Source organism: Cnephaeus nilssonii (assembly GCF_951640355.1).
Source record: "Cnephaeus nilssonii genome assembly, chromosome: 14".
Lineage (NCBI taxonomy): Eukaryota > Metazoa > Chordata > Mammalia > Chiroptera > Vespertilionidae > Cnephaeus > Cnephaeus nilssonii.
The window spans coordinates 652,253-667,984 of record NC_137085.1 but is presented as its reverse complement, the minus strand read 5'-3'; the positions used below and the strand labels follow the sequence as shown (position 1 = coordinate 667,984).

Sequence of the window (15,732 nt, the reverse complement as noted above, 5' to 3'; positions counted from 1 at the left end):
CCGGGAGCCCAGGCTTGGGAGGGAGGAGTGTTTTCCTGGGAGGGGTAGGCCTGGTGTCTCTGGACTCTCAACCTACCTACTTGCCAACCTCCCCCACCCCCGAAGCAGCTGCGGGACCTGACAGGCTGACAGATGAACCTAGAGGACGTGGGCATGCCTGGTGGGTGGCAGGGAAGGTGGAGGCAGTGATGGAGTCACGGAGTCGAGGCACAGGCCTTGTTGGGCGACTGGAATCCAGGCCCGCTCCCTGGTCAGGCCTTGTGTGGGCACCAGGGGTGGCCGGGACCAGCACCAGCAGGCAGAGCCCGCAGGGAGGACAGGCTGCGTGTGCTGGAGTCAGGTGAAGGGCCAGGAATGAGGCGGAGGGGGGTGAGGGTCACAGGAGATGCTCAGGGACACCCTCAGCTGTCTCCCAGGGTAGAGGCCCTCCCCACACCCACCCCACAGAGGAGCCCCTCTCCTGACGGGACACAGGCAGCAGGGAGGCATGGATCTTGAGAAAGATAATCTTTATTGACAATCACAGGCCACTCGGGCAAGCTCTGAGGTGAAGGAGGCCCTGCCCCCGTCGGCCTAGCTTGGGCACCTGCTGGCTGAGGAGCGTGAGGGACTCCGTGAGGCGGAGACTAGAAGCAGGGCTGTCCTGCAGTCCAGGGGGGTGTGGGGCTTTAGACAGGCCCCGAGCAGAGCTGACCCAGAGCCCGCACCCCCACTGCCTGGGTGAGTGCATGGACAGGACCCCACCTGGGAGGCTGTGCCCCGGGGCAGTGGAGGCGGGGGCTCCACCGGAAGGCAGCTGCTGCCATGAACAAGGCGCTTGGCTGGGGAGGGGCCTGTGGAGGGAGCAGGGGAGGCGCCCGGCCACCCGCCGTCAGCGTCAGCTGTCCTTGCCGGCACTGCTCTTCTGCTCCGAGGCTGTGGCCTTGGTCAGGTTCCCCGCCTCCCTCTTCAGGACGCTGAGCAGAGTCTGCGAGCTCTCCAGGATCTGGGGACAGACACACTGGGGTCCTGCTGGAGCTCCCGCAGCCACGTCCCCCCAGGGCCAGGCCAAGGGGCTGGGGGACAGGAGCAGCCAAGAGGAGAAGGGTCAGCAGCCCCCCCCCCTCCCTGAGTCTAGCCCAAAGCCCCTTCCTCACACCCAGGAAAGCCGGGTTAGCTCTGGCCCCTGCTGCCACTCCGCTGCTCCAGAACCGAGCACACGCTCAGAACGGAACCTGGGACACACCAGGCTCCACCCACAGCCACACCATCCCTCCACCGTGGGCCTGGCCACGCCACAGTCCTGTCACTTCTGCGTGGGGGCGCCCAGGCCCGAGCCCCACCTTGAGATAGGCGGCCTCCGTCTCCGCGATGGTCCGATCAAACTCGTTCCGAGAGGCGATCTTGCGCGCCAGGTTCTCGTTGACTCTGGCCAGCTTCTCGGTCAGCTGCCTCACCTCGTTCTGCAGCCGCTGCTTCTCCTCCTCCTCCTGCTGGATCTGCCGGCACAGCTCCTCCCGCTTCTGGCACAGCTCCTCGATGCCTGGGGCGCGAGGGGCAGGCTGTGGGCGCGGCAGGGGAGCACGTCCCCCCACTCTGGACCCCACTGCTTCGGAGGACACCAGGGGGAGGGGGGGCCCGGTGCGGCTGGGCCACCTGCCACGAGCCACGCCAGTGTCCTACCTCCCAGGGACTCGGGGTTCAACAAGGCACCGCACGAGACCACCGGGCACGGGGCCTGGAGGCGGGCCGTGCTCGAGCCATTCGTTTGGGCTCCCTCCGCAGACGCCCGGCACGGCGCGCCACACCACGGCGGTGCGCGGGCCAGGTCCCAACGGCCCCCGCGCCGCCCGGGCCGGCCCCCGCCGCACCGACAGGACCCCAAACGCGGCCGTGCGCTGCGGGCCGCCGCCGCCCGGGCCTGCGAGCCGGCCAGCCCGCGCCCTCCCGCCTGCCCCGGGCGACGCGCGGCGCTCACACTTGACCAGCTCGTTGTTGTAGTTCTGCAGCGCCGCGCCCTGCTGGGTCATGTCGCTGCCGCCGGCCGCCGGCCGCCGCCCCAACCGCCGCGCCGCCTCGCGCCCACGCCTGCGCACCGCCCGGCGCCCGCCTGCGACGTCATCGCCGCGCGCCTCCGCGTGCGTCATCGCCCCGCGCGCATGCGTCATCGCCGCGCGCGGCGCCCGGCGGCTCCGGGAGGCAGCGGGCGCAGATGGCGGCGACGGCGGCGGAGGGGCCCCCCGGGCCGGCCCTGGAGCTGCGCGGGGCCTGGAACACCGTGAGCACCGGGCTGGTGCCGCCGGCCGCGCTGGGGCTGGTGAGGCCGCGCGGGTTCCCGGTCCCTGCGCGCTGCTTTGGGCCTGCGCCCTCGGGCTGCTAGGGCAGCGTCCGTCGCCCCCTCGGTCCTGGCTCCTTCCTCCGCAGCCCCGCCCGGTTCGGTTCCCCCAGCAGCCCGTGCCGCGGGCGAGGGCAGCGCAGCGGGGCTTCCGCAGCCTCTCCTCCGCCGTGTCCTTTCCCCACGTGCCCCCACCTGTCGCCGCCCTCCTCACCTGTGCGCTGCGTTCACTTCCGTCACGTCCTCTGCCTTCCAGGCGTCCTCCCGGACCAGCGGCGCCGTCCCGCCGAAGGAGGAGGAGCTGCGGGCGGCGGTGGAGGTGCTGAGGGCCCACGGCCTGCACTCGGTCCTGGAGGAGTGGTTCATCGAGGTGCTGCAGAATGACCTGCAGGCCAACATCTCCCTGGAGTTTTGGAACGCCGTCTCCCAGCGCGAGAGCTGCGCGGACGAGCCGCAGTGCCTCCTGCTGCTGCTGGACGCGTTCGGGCTGCTGGAGAGCCGCCTGGACCCCTACCTGCGCAGCCTGGAGCTCCTGGAGAAGTGGACCCGCCTGGGCTTGCTGATGGGCACCGGCGCGCAGGGCCTGCGGGACAAGGTCCACACCACGCTGCGGGGCGTCCTGTTCTTCTCCACTCCCAGAACCTTCCAGGAGATGGTCCAGCGCCTCTATGGGCGCTTCCTGAGAGTGTACATGCAGAGTAAGAGGAAAGGAGAAGGGGGCACGGACCCTGAACTGGAGGGGGACTTGGACAGCCGGTACGCCCGCCGCCGGTACTACCGGCTCCTGCAGAGCCCCCTGTGCGCGGGGTGCGGCAGTGACAAGCAGCAGTGCTGGTGCCGCCAGGCCCTGGAGCAGTTCCACCAGCTCAGCCAGGTCCTGTGAGTACGCGCGCCCCCGTTTCTCCTGACTCCGGCTTGCTCCCCTGGGTCCCGCTGGCCTCTGCAGAGAGCTGGCGAGCTGGCCGGGGTCTGTGCTGTCTGTCCTGACAGCCATGGCCACAGCTGAGGGAGGGCTGCCAGGTCCTTGTGCTGTGAATATAGCACCTTTTGCCCTGGACAAGGGTGTATCTCTCCGTCATTCGCACCAGCCCGGGCTTCCCGCTTTGCTTGCTTGAGTCTGCAGGATTCCAGGTGCCCTGCGGAGCCCAGCTCTGCCGTTTGTAGGCTCCGGGGGAGGGAGGTGTGCATCCTACCTGTCCTTGCGAGAAGTTGGCTTGCTGCTGTTTCTCTGTGGCACAAGTTGGAGGTTAGGCCGGCAGGCTGGCCGAGCAGGTGCCTCTCCAGTCCTTTGAGGAGGAAAGAACTTGTTGTTGGAGCCAGGTCCTGTCGTATGGCCTCCCCCTTCTATGGCCACTCAGGACGATTTCGTCCCGTTGAATGAGGTGGCAGCAGGGTGGCCGTTAGGCAGGGTCTTGTAGCGGGACCTAGGGCATGCCCTGTGCCAGCAGGTGTCGGGGGGCCCTGAGGGATTCGTCCCAGGTGACATTACACAGAAGCAGTCCTTCTCATCTCTTCACGGGTCCCTTTGCCATCACAGACCAGGCTTTGGGCTAACGGCCACCAGCAGTGGCATCTGTCCGTGGCCACGGTGGCTGTTTCTGGGAGGAGGTTTTGACCCTGAGAGCCACACGTGCTGTTGGCGTGGGACAGTCAGTGTCCCAGCCCAGGCAGCGCGGCCCGCTGGGGCGGGTGGGGTGCCGGTGCTCTGTCCTCCCAGCATCCCCGGGCACAGTGGGGTCGTGCCCTGCCAGGAGGGTCGTGGGGAGGCGTGCGCTGGGGGGGGTGGGGGCGTGTGCGTGCGTGTGCTCTGCATGCTCCACAGGCAGGGCTCTCCTCCAGGCACAGGCTCAGTCTGCTGGAGCGGGTCAGTGCCGAGGCCGTGACCATCACGCTGCACCAGGTGACCCGGGAGAGGATGGAGGACCGCTGCCGGGGCGAGTACGAGCGCTCCTTCCTGCGCGAGTTCCACAAGGTGAGGCCCCCCCGGGGCAGGGCCCCTGTGGCAGGAGAAGGGGTTTCTGGCAAACCTGACGCTGCCAGAGCGTGGGGACCTGAGGGACCGGCCTCCTTGAGCTGTCCTGGTGCCGGGTGGAGGCAGTCCTCACGGGCTCCTTGGTGACAGCCTGCTCAGCAGGTCGGTGTGAGTCGTGGGGATGGAGGCCGTGCCCGGGTCTGGTGTGGCCCAGTGAGGGCCTCGGGGCGCCCACGCTGTTGGGGTCTGGTCCTGGGTGCTGCTCTGGGTTTCATGGAGGAGCTGGGACCAACCGTGAGATCACCCAGCTGCTCCCACTTCCTAGTTGCCCTCCCCACCCCGTGTCCTAGTGTCACTCCTGCGGGTGCCGATTAGCTGCGATCAGGTGGGGGGGCGTTCGAAGCAGGTGTCCCGCGCAGTGGTCTGAGTGGGCGTGGCCTGGGGGCCTGGCTCGGGGAGCCGTGCTGCCCCAGGTGCAGTGTCGGGTGGTCTTCTCGGGGTTGGGCGTCTGTGGGGATGGGGTGTGTGTCCGGGTCCGTGTGGCGGGATCTCTGGTATGTGTACTGCTCATGCTCAGAAACGCTCACTACGCTTGAGCAGCTGCACGTGGAGGCTGGCTGTGTGTGGTCCCCGGTGGGCCTGCGTCTGTCCTCTCAGGTTGGGGTGAGCCCGTGCCCTGCGCCCTCCTCGGGCCGCTGTTGGGTGTGGTAGGGGCAGGGGGTGCGTTGATGGTGGGCCTACGTCGCCCCCTTCTGGGCCCCAGAGCAGGTGGCCTTGGGGGCGCTGCCCAGGGCCCGGCCGACAGGGTGCTGTCGGTGCAGCTTGTCCGCCTCCGTTCCGGGTCCCCCGCCCACTTGTGCTCTCCCAACAGTGGATCGAGAGGGTGGTCGGCTGGCTGGGCAAGGTGTTCCTGCAGGACGGCCCCGCCCGGCCCGCGTCCCCCGAGGTCGGCCCCACGCTGCGCCGCTGGCGCTGCCACGCGCAGAGGTTCTTCTACCGCACGTACGCGGGCCTGCGCATCGAGGAGCTCTTCAGCATCATCCGAGGTCGGCCCCCGCCGGCCCTGCCGCTCCCGAGGGTGGTGGGGTACCTGGGCTGCATTGTCTGGGGCAGAGCTGCCCCCGCGGCTCCCGCTCCAGGGTGGACTCCCCAGCCGGTGTGGGGGTGGGGGTGGGGGACGGTGCCCCGCGGTCTGCCCGGGGCCGCTGCAGTCGGACCCGTGGGCAGTGAAGGCGGAAGGCAGCCTGGTGCCCAGTGGGTGTTCCTCAGGCGTGGGCATGGCTGCTCACCCGCCAGCCCTGCCGCCTGGGGGTGTGTCTGGGTGCGAGGCCGGCCTCTCCCTGCAGACTTCCCCGACTCCCGGCCGGCCGTGGAGGACCTCAAGTACTGCCTGGAGCGGACGGACCAGCGGCAGCAGCTGCTCGTGTCCCTCAAGGCCGCCCTGGAGACGCGGCTTCTCCACCCAGGTACGGGCCGACCCCCCGCTGACCTCAGGGCCCAGAACCGAGGCTAAGAGTCCAGTCTCCCAGCCACCTGCAGGGCCTGGGGGTGGTGGGTAAGGAGCAGTTTTGGGGGGCCCTTGAGGGTGTTGGCCTGGTGGTGGGGTGGTGCACAAGGCCCTGGCACAGACTGCTTGCTGGGGGCGGGGGGCTCAGATCTGGTGGCCGTCCCGGAGCTGCCGTCACCGCCAGCCTCCTCTCCCGGCTGTAGGCGTCAACACGTGTGACATCATCACCCTCTACATCTCGGCCATCAAGGCGCTGCGCGTGCTGGACCCCTCCATGGTCATCCTGGAGGTGGCCTGCGAGCCCGTCCGCCGCTACCTGAGGTGAGCGCTGGGCTCCCCGGCTCCTCTCCTGCAGCCCAGCTCCCGGGGCCCCGCCCCGCCCGGTTCCAGCGCAGAGAGGCGGCGCCTCTGACCAGGCCCCAGGCTGACGGGCAGAGCCGGGCCACAGTGGAGGGGCCGAGCGGGGCTGGGGCTGCTGGGGCTGTGGGCGCCTGCCGCTGCCCTGACTCGCGCCTGCGGCCTCGGCCGGGAAGGGCTGGCCGGGTCTCCTGGTCGTCTCCCTCCTGCCGCTCCCACAGTCCTCGTTTATTGTACTTTACCTTGTTTTATTTTTTGAGCAGAGGCCTGATGCTTGTCTTTGACCTGCGGGCGGGACTGGCTGCGGGCGGGAGGGAGCACTGGGGGTCGGTGGAGGCGGGAGGCTCCTGAGGGCCCGTGCACACCCTGGCAGGACTCGGGAGGACACGGTGCGGCAGATCGTGGCCGGGCTGACGGGGGACTCGGACGGGACCGGGGACTTGGCCGTCGAGCTGTCCAAGACGGACCCGGCGAGCCTGGAGACTGGCCAGGACAGCGAGGACGACTCCGGGGAGCCCGAGGACTGGGTCCCCGACCCTGTGGACGCTGACCCAGGTCCGCACCCCAGCCCACCGGCTCTGCGTCGGGGAGGCCCTGCATGCGGGAGGGTCCGGCTGGGTGGCTGCTCTGGTTTCCAGGTTGTTGCCACGTGGCCCTGAGGCTTGAGGGGTCAGAGGTCAGTGGCCTCCCAGCCCGGCACCGTCCTGCCTCACCGGCTCGGCGGTGGGCCTGCCGTCCCGGAGGTGCCGGCGGTGACCCTCCCGCGTCTGCAGGGAAGTCCAGCTCCAAGCGGCGCTCCTCGGACATCATCAGCCTGCTGGTCAGCATCTACGGCAGCAAGGACCTGTTCATCAACGAGTACCGCTCGCTGCTGGCCGACCGCCTGCTGCACCAGTTCAGCTTCAGCCCCGAGCGGTGAGGCGCCAGGCGCTGCGGGCGCAGGACCCTCGTTGGCCCCAGTGTGTGGCCATCTGACCTGGGTCCCCAGCCAGGGGCTGCCCTGGGAGGCCTGGGCGTGGCCCCACGGTGGGGGCGTTGGGCGCCGCCCTGAGCCGCGTCCTCCTAGGGAGATCCGCAACGTGGAGCTGCTGAAGCTGCGGTTCGGCGAGGCCCCCATGCACTTCTGCGAGGTCATGCTGAAGGTGGGCGCCGTGCCCAGCCCTGCCTCCCCTCCCCGCCCCCCTGGCCTTTGGTGAGACCCCCACCGCCCCCCCAGGACATGGCCGACTCCCGCCGCATCAACGCCAACATCCGCGAGGAGGATGAGAAGCGGCCCCTGGAGGAGCAGCCGCCGTTCGGGGTCTATGCCGTCATCCTGTCCAGCGAGTTCTGGCCCCCCTTCAAGGACGAGAAGCTGGAGGTGCCCGAGGACATCCGGGAGGCCCTGGAGGTCTACTGCCGGAAGTACGAGAAGCTGAAGGTACGGCCGCCGGGCTGCCCGCCTCCCGCTCCGGCTGAGGGGATGGTGGAGGGACGAGGAGCAGCACTTGGCCCAGAGCAGCTGTCCCGGGGTCGGGGGTCGGCCCTACCACCACCACAGACGGGGCCTCAGAACACCAGGATTGGTGCCTGAGTTCTGCCTCCTGAGGGTCCAAAACCAGGGGTCACAGGGCTTTGCCCCGAGTCCACGAGGGGCCCTCCTGCCTCTCCCAGCTTCTAGTGCCCGGTGCAGGCGCCGCCCTCCGGCCTGTGCTGCCACCAATGGCTTCTCCGGCCCGGGGCCCACATCGCCCTCTGAGGACACCAGTCACGCTGAGTGTGACCCCCTGACTGCGTTTGTAATGACCCCATTTCCCAGTGCGGCCGCCTCCCGAGGCACAGGGGTCAGGACGTCACATCTCAGGGATCCCAATTCCGCCCCTAAACGCATGCCTCTCACACATGCAGCACCCCCAAAGTCTTACCTCCTCCAGCTCCCACTCTGAGTTCAAAACCTCATTAAACACCAGCTCCGAGTCCCGCTCTCAGCATCAACCCCCATCTGAGTCAGGTGAGGCCGAGCCCTGACGGACAGGAGCGGCCGGCCCTGCCCCGTGGTGAGGGCGGGCACCTGCCCTCGTTCCGACGGAGGAGCATGTCTGACACCTGGTTCTGAGGCTCGAGGCTGATGGCGGGGTGCCGTCCTCGGCTCGCGGGGGGGCCTGGCTCTGCCCGCCGAGCACTGGTCTGCTGTCTCCCCTTCAGTCCGGGCAGCCTTTCCCCAGGGAGCAAACTCTCAGCACCTGTTGGCTCCACACGGGGCGTCCACGCCAGAGGCAGCGCCCTCACGTCTGGCTGTCTGGCTGGTGGCTTCCGCACGCACAGCCCAGCTCTGGGCCCCGCTCTGGCTCTGTCTGCAGCTCACAGGAGTGCCCTGCCCGTGGCACCCAGTGCCGGCTTCCCCTCTTACACGAGAGGCCAGGCCGTACCTCCCGCCCTCGGCCTGGGAGTCGCAGCTCAGCCTCCAAGCTCAGCACCTGCAGGTCTGCACCCACCCAGCGCCACCAGCCAGGTCCCGCCCCCTCTCCTCCGTGATCCGCAGCGTGTCCCTCGTCCCCACAGGCTCACGGGCGGCCGTCACTGTCGTGTGCCTGGCACCTGGCCCTTCAGGCAGTCCGTGCGTGAAACTCCATCGCTCCCCACCCCTCACGGCCACGCCCTGTGTCAGCATTTGTTAGAGCAGCACCTCTTCCCGGACCCTAACCGATCCCTGTGCCTGCCACAGCGAAGCCCCAGACCCGGGGGCCTGCAGCAGGGGTGGTCTGGAGGCCGGGTGACCCCGAGCGTCAGGGCCCTGGGAGTCGTGCTGGCCAGCCCCGGCGCTTCCTGGCTTGTGGCCACGTCACTGTCTTCACGTGGCTTTTTCCCGTGTCCGTCTTGTGTGTGCTTCCTCGTACGAGGACACCGGTCATGTCACGTGATGGCCCAGGCTCCCAGGATGAGCTCGTCTTGGCCAGTCGCACGTGCAGCGGCCTGCGTCTGAGTTGGATCCTGGGGTGAAGCCACCCGAGACCCAGCTCGGCCTCCAGCAGCATCCTTGGCGGGTGCTCACTTAGGTGGGGGGACCCAGAGCCCTGCCTGGCAGGCTGCGGGGGGCGGGCGCAGGCCAGGCCTCTGCTCCTGGGCCAGGCACTCACCCGCCCTCCGCAGGCCATGCGCACCCTCAGCTGGAAGCACACCCTGGGCCTGGTGACCATGGACGTGGAGCTGGCCGACCGCACGCTGTCCGTGGCCGTGACCCCCGTGCAGGCCGTGGTCTTATTGTACTTCCAGGACCAAGGTGAGCAGCCGCCCCTCAGGCCCGGCCCTGACGCTGTCCGGAGGGTGGCAGGGCTTGGGCAGCGCCTTCCCCACGGGGCCTGGGGGTGACGGGCAGAGGATGGGTCTGGCCCCGCCCGCCCACCGTGCCTGGCCGCCCGCCCTCAGCCAGCTGGACCCTGGAGGCGCTGAGCAAGGCGGTGAAGATGCCGGTGGCGCTGCTGCGCAGGCGGATGGCGGTGTGGCTGCAGCAGGGCGTGCTGCGCGAGGAGCCCGCCGGCACCTTCTCGGTGGTGGAGGAGGAGCGGCCGCAGGACCGCGACAACATGGTGCTCATCGACAGCGACGACGAGAGCGACTCGGGCATGGCCTCGCAGGCCGACCAGAAGGAGGAGGAGCTGCTGGTGCGGGCGGCGGGCTGGGCTGCGGGCGGCTGCGGGCGGCAGCCGAGGTGGCCTGGCTGACGCTGCGCTGTCCCCCAGCTCTTCTGGACGTACATCCAGGCCATGCTGACCAACCTGGAGAGCCTGTCGCTGGAGCGCATCTACAGCATGCTGCGCATGTTCGTGGTCACGGGCCCCGCGCTGGCCGAGATCGACCTGCAGGAGCTGCAGGCCTTCCTGCAGAAGAAGGTGCGCGACCAGCAGCTGGTCTTCGCCGCCGGCGTCTACCGCCTGCCCAAGAGCTGCAGCTGACGCCCCGGCCCCTGCCGCGGCCTCAGGATGGACAGCGGCCCCCTGCCCAGCCCCCACGCCCCTGCTGGTCCCTCCCCCCACCCTGTGACCTGTCCCCTGGCCACACCCCTGCCCGGTCTCCAGAGGACAGAGTAAAGCAGCTGGTTCTTCATCTCTTCCCTGCGCCACTGGTTTTGTGGGCCCCTCGTGACCTTCTGGAAGCTTCTCTGCTCCACTCAGCAGGCCCAGCTCCCGGGGCGGGGGGGGGGGGCGGGGGGATGGAGCCCCTGGAGAGGCCGGTGCACACCTGCGTTTGGGCTCTGCCTGCAGGTGTTCTTGCCCGTGGCCATGCCTGAGGCCCTCAGCCAGGCGGAGGGAGCCCGCCCAGCTCGGGCCCTCAGCCACCCCCACCCGCCAGGCCTCCAGCTCCAGCCTCACTCCTCTGGCCTTGGGAAGGGGCCTGCAGTGCCTCCCTCCGCCCGGCCTGAGGGTCCAGCCCCCGAGGCTGCGCCGAGTCCCAGGGCCACTGCTGGATGAGCGGACCATTGGGTGGGCAGGTGGCCGCACATCCCTGCTGAGCCGGGACCTTCCTGCATCCCCAGCGGGAGGGGCTGCCTGGGACATGGCCTCCAGGTGAGAGGGGCGACCTTTGTCCCCATCCCACCCTCAAGGCCAGCGGCCCCAGGAAGGCCCCTTACCGCCACCCCCGAGTGTGGCCAGGGTGCACCTGGCCCAGCGCACAGGGCCACACAGGAGCCCGGGTGCAGACAGGCCAGGCCCGGCCTCAGCTGCTCTGGGCACACAGCCTCCGGTGCCAAGACCCGCTCGAGCCTGGCACTGCCCCACAGGCAACAAAGTCCCTTCAGAACAAGTGTGCCCACTGTCCCGGCCTGGAGCCGCTGCGGCCCAGACACCCCGTGGGTCCCACAGGCCCCCTCCCAGCGCCCTCCCCGCCTCCGCACACGGCCGGCTTCGCACGGTGCCCAGTGGCATTTCCGACTCAGGACCCTCCTCTGAGCTCTGCCTGCCACGGGCTCTCGGGGGCAGGGTGGGCTTGGGCTCAGAGCGCTTGCCTTGGAGGCTGTCACGCAGCAACCCTGCCCATGCGTGCGAGCCGCTGAGCTGCGGTCAGCAGAGGGCTACCCGCTCCGAGGCCCAGCGGCCCCGAGTCTCCCCACAGCATCTGCTTGGCACTGGGCTGGGCGCCTTTGTCATCCTAACCAGGATGCAAACCTGCCGGACCGGCCTGGCCGGTGGCAGTGCCAGCCCCGGGCACGGGCCACCTGCACACCTGCCCTGCGTCTGTTGGAGAGTGCGGTGTGACCCTGTGTTGCAGGTCACAGCCTCGCTCAGCAGGTGTAGAGGTGTCAGGAGGTCCCCGAGGGCCCCACCAGAGGGGGGCGCCTGTGTCGGGTCAGGGAGGTCCCAAATGGCCTGGGGCCAGCTGGGACCCAGCCGTGCCTCCCCGGCCCCTGGGTCCACTGTGGGGCGGGCCCTTCCTCTTGCTGCCTGGGTGTTGGCTGAGGGCCGTGTAGGCGGGTGGGGAGGAGGCCAAGGTGAACCCCACCGTGCCAGCCCACAGGCGAGTCCCCTGGGCAGGGCTCGCCTGGGCTGCAGGGGGCTGGCAGGGACCAGACCCTCCGAGGGGCGGGCAGGCAGCCCCATGGGGTTTAATCCTGAGCCCAGGACACTGCCCGCAGCCATTTCTGAGCCGCCGGCCTCTAGAGGAGGTTGGCCTGTGGGCAGTGCCTCCCACCTCCTCTGGGTGATTGGGGACCCCCTGGGGGCCCTCCAAACCTGGGCATCACTGGGGTACGGGCCGGACCCTCCCCCAAACAGCCCGTGCGAGGGCAGAGGGCACAGGGCCACTCCCTGGCCATCCTCGGCCTCTGCTTGTCCAGCCCGTACCCCAGACCCACCAGGCCACACCTGAGCAGCGGCCGTCCTTCTGAGAGAAGCGCCTGGGAGCGCTGTGGGAGCCGCGGTGAGCTGCCCGGGTGGGTCTGGGGCACGTCTCCACCACCCTGTCCCCAGTGCAGGGCCTGCCCCTCCCCCTTTCCCATGCAGGGCTCTGGCCCCTCCCCACGCCTCCCCCCCCCACCAGCTGAGGTCGCCTGACTGAGACCCTGAGGGCTCCCAGGCCCATCCACCCTCCCTGCCCCAACCCCCACACCCAAGGGCAAGTGAGGCTCAGGCTGAGCCCTGCCCCCACCCTCCCTGCCCCCGGGCCCACTGTGAGGTCAGCGCCTGCCCTGAGTTCCGTCCAGAGGCGCGTGGTCGGCTGGAGGCTGGACATGGCCTCCTGGCCGCAGCCTGACGCCTGCCTGCTTGGCAGCCCCCTGGGCCTGACGTGCTTGACCCTTTTGATCCCGGCTGCAGGTGCTGCTCCTGCCCCAGCGCCACCCTCGCCAGGGCCCCTCCTCGTCCAGGCCGGCCCAGCGGGCCCCTGTCCCAGTCGGTGGCCACGGGGTTGGGGGTGGCCGGGGGTCCTCACGGGGGCTGACGACGCCCTGCCGCCCGGCCCCTGTCCCTGCAGCTGGAATCCACTGTGACTGCAGCCTGGGCCTCAGCCGCGAGGCCCTCATCGCGCTGCTGGTGGTGCTGGTGGGCATCAGCGCCAGCTGCTTCTTCGCCCTGGTCATCGTGGTGGTCGGCGTCATCCGAGCCAAGGGGTGTGTGCGCCCCACGGCCGGAGGGAGGGCCCCCTGCCTGCCCCGGGCCCTGGGTCCCGCCCCGAGAGGGGCCTCCTGCCCCCAGGACGGGAAGTCACAGGGGCTGGGCCTGGCGTGCCCAGACGGGGCTGGGGGAGGCGTGGGGGGCACCTGGGCTCCTGGAGTCCAGCCCGTTCTGGGATTCACACCCGCCTTTGTCCCCCCAGTGAGACATGCGCTGGAACCATGGACAGCAGGTGAGTGATGCTGGGGTACCCTGGGTGAGCGTGCCCCTGCTCCCTGCTCCCTGCTCGGGGCACTGACCGGCCCCTGTTGCGCAGTTTGGTGCAGGAGGACCACCTGGACCTGCAGACGGTGCACGTGGAGTCCCACCTCATGGACTCCAGCCTGGAGCTCTCCCCGGAGGACCAGGGCCTGGTCACCATGCCCATGGACCCCTCCCTGGCCCTGGAGGAGCCTCTCTGCCCACCGCTGCCCGAGTAGGCGGTGGCCGCGGGGGAGGGAAATGAAATCCTATTTACTGTTCTGCTCGGTCTTCTTCACGCCTGTGGGAGCGCCTCGGGCCGGGGAGGGTCTGTGCGGCCTCGGTCCCCTCCTCTGTGATGGGGTGGGCCGCATAACTCCAGGCACCTGCGGGTCCATCACCCCCCCTTGGGCTGGGAGCCACACCCTGGTCCTCTACTTCCCCCAGCGGAGCCTCAGCCCAACCCTGAAGCTGGAGGGCCCTGGCCCCGCCCATCCCTCAGAAAACCCCAGGGCGGGCCGTTCTGGAGGGAGCGCAATCAGCTATGATAATTCGCGGTGTCCCTGCCCCGCCCACACTGTCTCCTTGAAATTCCAGGAGAGTCCTTGGGTGGGGTGGGGTGAGGCAGGCCTGTCTCGCCAGCCTCAGGTGAGCAGCCTCCCTCCACCGCTGGGCCTGTCCCCCAGGCTCAGCACCCCCCCCCAGCTCCTCCCCCTCCCGCCCCCTCTTGTGCTCCTGCAATACCAGTCAGGCACTTTGGGGAAGAAAATCCCCACTTGGGGGCGGGACTGTGTATCTGCACAAGGGTCACTTCACTGAGCCCCCAACTGGGAGAGACCCGGGTGAGGAGCAGGGCGCTCTCGGTCCCATTGCCATTCGGGGCGTCGCCTCCTCGGCGGGTGTTGTGTGTGGGGTCCAGCTGCTCAGGCCTCCGAGGAGCTCGGGGTGTTGGGCGACTCAGGGGGCGGGGACACCTCGCCTGCGCCGCTTCTGGCTCGGGGCCAAGAGGAGCCGGCAGCTCCGGGACAGGTGGCCGGCAGCGCTGGGCCCTGGCCCTGTGCCTAGCGCCCGCCCTAGGCGGGCCCGGCCCCGGGACAGGAACTGCCGGCGTTGGGGCGGGAGAGGTAATATTTGCGCCGCGCAGAAGGGACGGACGGGCTCCGGGAACACACGAGCGGAGGGCGCTCCCCCGCAGGTCCCACGGCTGCCCCCATGCCGAGCCCCTTTTTCTCTTGGCCGCCGCTGTGGCTGCTGCTGCTGTCGCCGTGGCCAGTCCGGGCTCCAGCACCTGCAGCGGCCACCCCGACGGGGACCCAGGTGGGAAGCCCAGGCTCCCGAGCCTGTCCGGAGGCGTGCGCGTGCGCACCGGGCGGCCAGGTCAACTGCTCGGGGCGCGCGCTGTCCGAGGTGCCCGACGGCCTGAGCCCCCGCGCGCGCGACCTGTTGCTGGACCGCAACCGCGTGCACGCGCTGCCGCCCGGAGCCTTCGTGGGCGCGGGTGCGCTGCTGCGCCTGGACCTGCGCGAGAACGGGCTGCGCTGGGTGCACGCGCGCGCCTTCTGGGGCCTGAGCGCCCTGCAGCAGCTGGACCTCGGCGCCAACCAGCTGGAGGCGCTGGCGCCCGGCACCTTCACGGCGCTGCGCGCGCTGCGCAACCTCTCGCTGGCGGGCAACCGACTGGCGCGCCTGGAGCCCGCGGCGCTGGGCGCGCTCCCGCTGCTGCGCGCGCTCAGCCTGCGGGACAACGAGCTGTCCGCGCTCGCGCCGGGGCTGCTGGCCGGCCTGCCCGCCCTCCGCGCGCTGCGCCTGCGTGGCAACCCCTGGGCCTGCGGCTGCGCGCTGCGCCCGCTCTGCGCCTGGCTGCGCGGTCACCCGCGGCCCGCGCCAGGTGAGCCCGGGGGGCGCTGGCGGGACGGGGCGGCCGCCGCTGCTGCCCGGCCACCGCGTAACGCCGTGCCCGTGTCCCGCAGAGGCTGAGACGCTGCTCTGCGTGTCGCCGGGGCGCCTGACACTCAGCCCCTTGACTGCCTTCCCCGACGCCGCCTTCAGCCATTGCGCGCAGCCGCTCGCCCCGCGGGACCTGGTGGTGATCTACGTGCTCGGGCCCCTCTCCTTCCTCGCCAGCCTGGCCGCCTGCCTGGCGCTGGGCTTGGTGGTCACCGCCTGCCACGCGCGCCGCCAACGCGCCGCCGCCCGCGCCCCGCGGAGGAGACCTCAGAACCCCAGCCCGCGCGGGGCCCCGCCTGCGGACCCTGGGAGCCCCGCCGCCGCCGCCGCCGCCGGGATCTGAGTGGGCGCGGCTGCCCTCAACCTTCCCCCACCCCTCGCCCTCCTCGCGCTCCTTCCGGGCGTCAACAAGCAACACAGACCGAGCTGTTCGTACATTCTTTTAGGCATCACCACTGCACACACTGGTCGGGGGAGCGGTGCGCTGCGCTCCGGGCTCTGGGGGGAGGGTCAGCGCGCATCCGCGCACAGGCTGCGGGGGAAGGCGCGCACGCACTGGGACGCGGACGGCTGGGCCTGTACAAGTGGCGGGCAGGGCTGAGGGCAGCCCCGAGCCAGCGGTGGGAAGCCGTCCAGGGCTGCGTGCCGGAGGCGGCGGAGGGAGGCGCAGTCAGTCTGGAGGAGCAGGTCGAAGCGAGCGGGAGCCCCTGGGAGGGCTGCCAGCTGGGGAGTCAGGGTCTGCAGTCAGGGAAGGGCAGGGCCGATTGGCAAACGGGGTCAGGAGGAGAAGGGGGAGTCAGAAGAGGAG

The 15,732-nt window shown here is 70.2% G+C and overlaps 4 protein-coding genes across 4 annotated transcripts; 3 read left to right on the top strand and 1 right to left on the bottom strand.

Moving 5' to 3' along the window:
• Window positions 1-498: 498 nt before the first annotated feature.
• SSNA1 (SS nuclear autoantigen 1) lies at window positions 499-2,085 on the bottom strand. Its single transcript, XM_079791214.1, has 3 exons — window positions 1,958-2,085; window positions 1,323-1,522; window positions 499-985 (listed from the first exon to the last, which is right to left on the bottom strand). Exons 1-3 carry the CDS (start codon window positions 2,007-2,009, stop codon window positions 878-880), a joined length of 360 nt encoding a protein of 119 aa, XP_079647340.1. The 5' UTR covers window positions 2,010-2,085; the 3' UTR covers window positions 499-877.
• Window positions 1,993-10,237, top strand: ANAPC2 (anaphase promoting complex subunit 2). The gene is given in 14 exon segments (XM_079791203.1): window positions 1,993-2,211; window positions 2,213-2,296; window positions 2,571-3,193; window positions 4,154-4,286; window positions 5,158-5,332; window positions 5,633-5,752; window positions 5,997-6,114; window positions 6,524-6,705; window positions 6,924-7,065; window positions 7,217-7,292; window positions 7,367-7,570; window positions 9,280-9,409; window positions 9,556-9,791; window positions 9,870-10,237. Coding segments are annotated over 14 exon segments (2,640 nt in total). The 5' UTR covers window positions 1,993-2,007; the 3' UTR covers window positions 10,083-10,237.
• A 1,763-nt stretch (window positions 10,238-12,000) lies between these two features.
• Window positions 12,001-13,216, top strand: TMEM210 (transmembrane protein 210; the record flags this gene model as incomplete). The annotated part of the gene is made up of 4 exons (XM_079789603.1): window positions 12,001-12,440; window positions 12,598-12,733; window positions 12,940-12,969; window positions 13,054-13,216. Exons 1-4 carry the CDS (start codon window positions 12,356-12,358, stop codon window positions 13,214-13,216), a joined length of 414 nt encoding a protein of 137 aa, XP_079645729.1. The 5' UTR covers window positions 12,001-12,355.
• A 605-nt stretch (window positions 13,217-13,821) lies between these two features.
• On the top strand, window positions 13,822-15,340 carry LRRC26 (leucine rich repeat containing 26). The gene is made up of 2 exons (XM_079789592.1): window positions 13,822-14,865; window positions 14,948-15,340. The coding sequence occupies exons 1-2, from the start codon at window positions 14,190-14,192 to the stop codon at window positions 15,265-15,267; spliced, it is 996 nt and encodes a 331-aa protein (XP_079645718.1). The 5' UTR covers window positions 13,822-14,189; the 3' UTR covers window positions 15,268-15,340.
• Window positions 15,341-15,732: the final 392 nt, after the last annotated feature.